At 35.7% G+C, this 4,498-nt stretch overlaps 1 protein-coding gene across 1 annotated transcript; it reads left to right on the forward strand.

Annotated features, from left to right (window-relative positions):
• Positions 1-1,294: 1,294 nt before the first annotated feature.
• On the forward strand, positions 1,295-4,241 carry LOC110907895 (homeobox-leucine zipper protein ROC4-like). Its single transcript, XM_022152813.1, has 5 exons — positions 1,295-1,299; positions 3,013-3,514; positions 3,614-3,712; positions 3,920-4,114; positions 4,179-4,241. Exons 1-5 carry the CDS (start codon positions 1,295-1,297, stop codon positions 4,239-4,241), a joined length of 864 nt encoding a protein of 287 aa, XP_022008505.1.
• Positions 4,242-4,498: the final 257 nt, after the last annotated feature.

Raw genomic sequence — 4,498 nt, forward strand, 5'->3', positions numbered from 1 at the left:
CAAGAGTAACAGTCAACTACGACAAATCAATTTCTTCAGAATCACCGTCGTCGTAACCGATCTGGAACAATCCCGATTCGGAATCGTATGATTTCACAACTCCCGAAAAAACCCCAAATCCTAGGAACTCTTTCCTCTCGGTTCGTCCGACAAACTCCATTTCTTCCAAGAATCAACCCTCATAGGTTCATATTTCTAGCTATCCGGAACAGTCCCGATTCAGAATCGTATGATTTGTACTATCAACAAGTTTCTCTCTCTAGAAGTGGATGAATACAGAATTCTCGCTCTAGAAACTAGAAGGGGGAAATCGCGATTTAGCTATATTTTTTAAAGGGAGGGGTAAATAAGTAATTTCAGATGGACTGAACGGAGAAAACTAACGGACATCCACTCTAGGGACTATCCGAGTAACAAACTGTCCCAAAAAACCCCAAATCCTTCGAACTCTTTCCTCACGGTTCGTCCAACAAACTCCATTTCTTCCGAGAATCAACCCTCATAGGTTCACAATTCTAGCTATCCGGAACAGTCCCGATGATCGTATGATTTGTACTATCAACAAGTTTCTCTCTCTAGAAGCGGATGAATACAGAATTCTCGCTCTAGAAACTGGAAGGGGGAAATCGAGATTTAGCTATATTTTTTAAAGGGAGAGGTAAATAAGTAATTTCAGATGGACTTAATAGAGAAAACTAACGGACATCGACTCCAGAGACTATCCGAGTAACAAATTGTCAAACCATAGGGAGCACCGGTGTAATTTCCCAAAGTTGGGGACTATAGGTGTTATTTTTTACAAAACCACAGAGACTATCCGGGCATTTTACTCTTTTATATTTGTTTTTTTATAATTCTCATTCTTAGGGATCAAATCTGTAAAATAGAACAATTTATATATAAAATACACTATACGATTTATAATGTAATTTTTTTCTCTAGATATTTTAATCAAATCATACCGAATAAAACTATGATATCTAATCATTTAATACACTACAATATACCGCGCACACAGAAGATAATAACCCTCTCTATATATTAACATCAATCCTTAAACGGACAATATTAAATACCGAGTCTCCTTACCCAAAAAGCAAAGTGCATTTCGTCGCCGACTATTCCATAACATTCCCCCAATTTTAACCGAGTTATTTTTTCTTTTCGCACAACTCATTACCCTAACAACAACGTTCCTTTCACCGCCGTCCATTCCATAACATTCCGCCATCTTTTACTAAGTTCTTTTTTCTTCTAACAAACACAATCATCCAACAACGGGTTCCTTAAGCAAATGTGGTAATTCACGATCGGGTACTCCAGATAATTTCCCAGTCAGGTTATCGATCTCTTCTTCCCATATAATTCTATATGTATATTGTTCACTGATTAATAGATTAACATTTTGGCTTTGATTCATTGTTAGTAACATATCAAAGTTACCTTGAATTTCTTTGCTGATTAATAGATTAACTCATGGTTTGTTTGAAACTTGCTTGAAAAAAACTTGAAAAAAGCTCAGTTGTAAATTAGTCGGCTCAGCTCATGGATTTGCGAGCCGACTCGAATTATTATTTTTTTTTATAAAAATTAATTTAATTTAAATGTGTTAAAATAAAAAATATGTGAGAGGAGTTGAAGTGTTAGCATTTTAAATTTAGTTAATCAATAACATATAAAAATATAAAAAAATAAACAAAAAATATACACATAATACTTTTAATGCATTATGTCTTTAGGACTTTAAAATATTAGAAAAATGATATTAATTTTTTTATGTTATCTATATTCGTAAAAAAATAATAAGAAAAATAAAAAAATTAATGAGCCGCCTCGATTTGTCTCGAGCTAGCACAAACATTTTACAAGTCGAGCTCGATTTTTCAGCTCGATTAAATAAACGAGCCAAGTCGAGCCAACTCGTTTAAACTCGAGATCAACCTGGCTCGGCTCGACTTGGCTCGATTACAACTTATCTAAATGTGCAAAAAGTATATTATATATATATATATATATTTTGAATGGTGAACTTTATGTATAAGGTTACCATACTCTTCAAATCGGAGAGCCCCATATTGCTCCACTTTGGTCAGACTATGTTGGCTTAACCGGGCCCACTCTGGCTTCAAAGTTTGGCTTTTTTGGGCGTTCCCCCGGGAAACCATACCACCAGTTGCCACTTGACAGTCGTTGTGCCACCACAAGAGGAGAACTCTCTGGCGTAACACACAGTGGGACGAAAACCCGGTTGGGCTCGGGAATCGAACTGACAACCTCACACAAGGCCTAGTCCAAATCCTTCATTACCTATATCCAACCCAATACAATCCAAATGAAAATTGAACATGAGTCTCCATTAGAAAACCCAACCCAATATATGTTTATGGAGATCTAAGCAATGCTTTATTTTCATGTTTTTAACCTCATCATCACCATAAATAGATCTCCGATAAGAGTTGCAACTTAAAATTTTTTTAGTGAACGGTGACTTTCTTTTTTGAGTGACTCAATGTCACACCGCCTAAATGGCAGGCCTAGTCAAGATCTGTCCAGACTACGTTGTGTTAATCGGACCTGCACTGGTTTAATCAGACTTGGTTACGAAGTTAAAAAAGAGATATTACTTTGAACTGGTCATAAATTACTTTGAACGCATTTAAGAGATATTAACACAACATCATTAATAAAGTTAAAAATCTTTCAACTTTGAACGCATTTAAGAGATATTAACACAACATCATTAATAAAGTTAAAAATCTTTCAAAAAAAAATTAATAAAGTTAAAAAAATTAATAAAGTTAAAAATATAAGAAACGATCACATTTTGCTATATTTTATTGATTCCCTTAAGAAAAAGTGTTTTTTTTTAGTTGTTTCTTACTTACTTCGTTATGATATCTTCAAAACCACAACTCCTTTTTATAAAATTTATTCATACTATTATTTTACTTTCCAAAAAAAAATAAAAAATAACATTACTTTTTTTTTTTTTGTTTTATAACAATTTATAAGGGCCAATGAAGAAGTAGTTGCACAACAAGAGCAAGAGCGCCATGAAAATGAGATTCTGAAGCAACAAAATGAAGAACTCAGGCTTCAGAATTTGGCAATGAAAGAATTTCTAAAGAACCCACACAAATCCATTTTTGAACACAAAATCTGTATCGAGAATGCGCGATTGAAAGAGAAGATTCGTGCCATGACTATTCAATATAATCAATCTTATGGGCTAAACGAGACCCGAATGGGCATAGACATGGCCATTCAAACCAAAAGTTATCTTAAGCTAGCACCATATGCAATGGATGAGCTCTTTAAGCTTGGCGCGCTCAATGATCCACTTTGGAATAAAAGCACCCACGGCCAAGGAGAAACACTTGATTTTAAGTTATATGAATGGACTTTTCCGCCTTGTCTTGGCCCGAAACCACATGGATTTGTATCCGAGGCTTCACGGGCTCAAGGGGTCATACCCATGGCTACTTCAGACTTTGTAGAAGCATTATTCAATGCGGTAACTATTCCTTGAGTCTTTGTTAGAAGATTAAACAAAGTTTTCTTTAACTTATATGAAAACTAACACAACATGATTTTGTATATTAATTATTTACAGGATCGATGGCGAGACATGTTTGTGGGAATGATCGGAAGGTGTACTACGAAAGTGATTTCTAATGGCGCTAGAGGTTCAAGAAATGGTGCTCTACTACTTGTAAGCCTTATTTTATCACCTCAAAACAAATAAATAAATATACCCATTAAAATCTCACTCGTAACAAAAGCTACTAGTGGATAAATAAAAAAATTGGTCCCATTAAGAGTGACCCTAACTTTAAAACCCCCATGCATTTTTTTTTTACATTTATGCCCTCAGTGTTATTGAAATAAGCAAATGCTTAAAGATCAAAATTTTATGCAGATGAAAGCTAAAATTCAAGTCATTTCTTCCTTCGTGCCGGTTCGAGTCCTAAATTTTATTCGATACATCAACAAACACGCAGAGGGGCTATGGGTTGTGGTTGATTACTCCGTTGATTTTGGAACGGACAGACGGTTAACAAGAAGGTGTCCATCTGGTTGTATTCTACAAGCTATGCCAAATGGGTTCACAAAGGTATAGTCATTTATATTGCATAGTTATGTCTAACTATGATTTAACTTGTAATGAACATGTGTAGGTTACGTGGATTGAACATACAGAATACGACGAACAACTGATCCACGAAACTATCGTGGGTTAATTAGATCAGGCGTGGGCTTTGGTGCACAAAGATGGGTTAGTGCACTTTTGGGGCAATGTAAATGCATAGCTCCCAACCTGTTTGAAAGTACAACACGATGCTTACGAAGTCTAGCACAGCGCATGAGGCGTATGTTCTGTGCTACTGTTTGTTTGACTGGCTGGGAACGATGGAATTTGGTTGCGAATGTACCAGGAAGACCAAGGATCATGGCGCGCATGTACAATGATTTTCAGGGAGTATCAGGAGTAGTCATG

This window comes from Helianthus annuus, chromosome 14, assembly GCF_002127325.2.
Source record: "Helianthus annuus cultivar XRQ/B chromosome 14, HanXRQr2.0-SUNRISE, whole genome shotgun sequence".
Taxonomy (NCBI): Eukaryota; Viridiplantae; Streptophyta; class Magnoliopsida; order Asterales; family Asteraceae; genus Helianthus; species Helianthus annuus.

Excerpts from the sequence above, each read along its gene's own strand:
- LOC110907895 (XM_022152813.1), top strand. Across the intron at positions 3,515-3,613 it reads TAGAAGCATTATTCAATGCG|GATCGATGGCGAGACATGTT; the intron begins GTAACTATTCCT and ends AATTATTTACAG. Across the intron at positions 3,713-3,919 it reads GAAATGGTGCTCTACTACTT|ATGAAAGCTAAAATTCAAGT; the intron begins GTAAGCCTTATT and ends AATTTTATGCAG.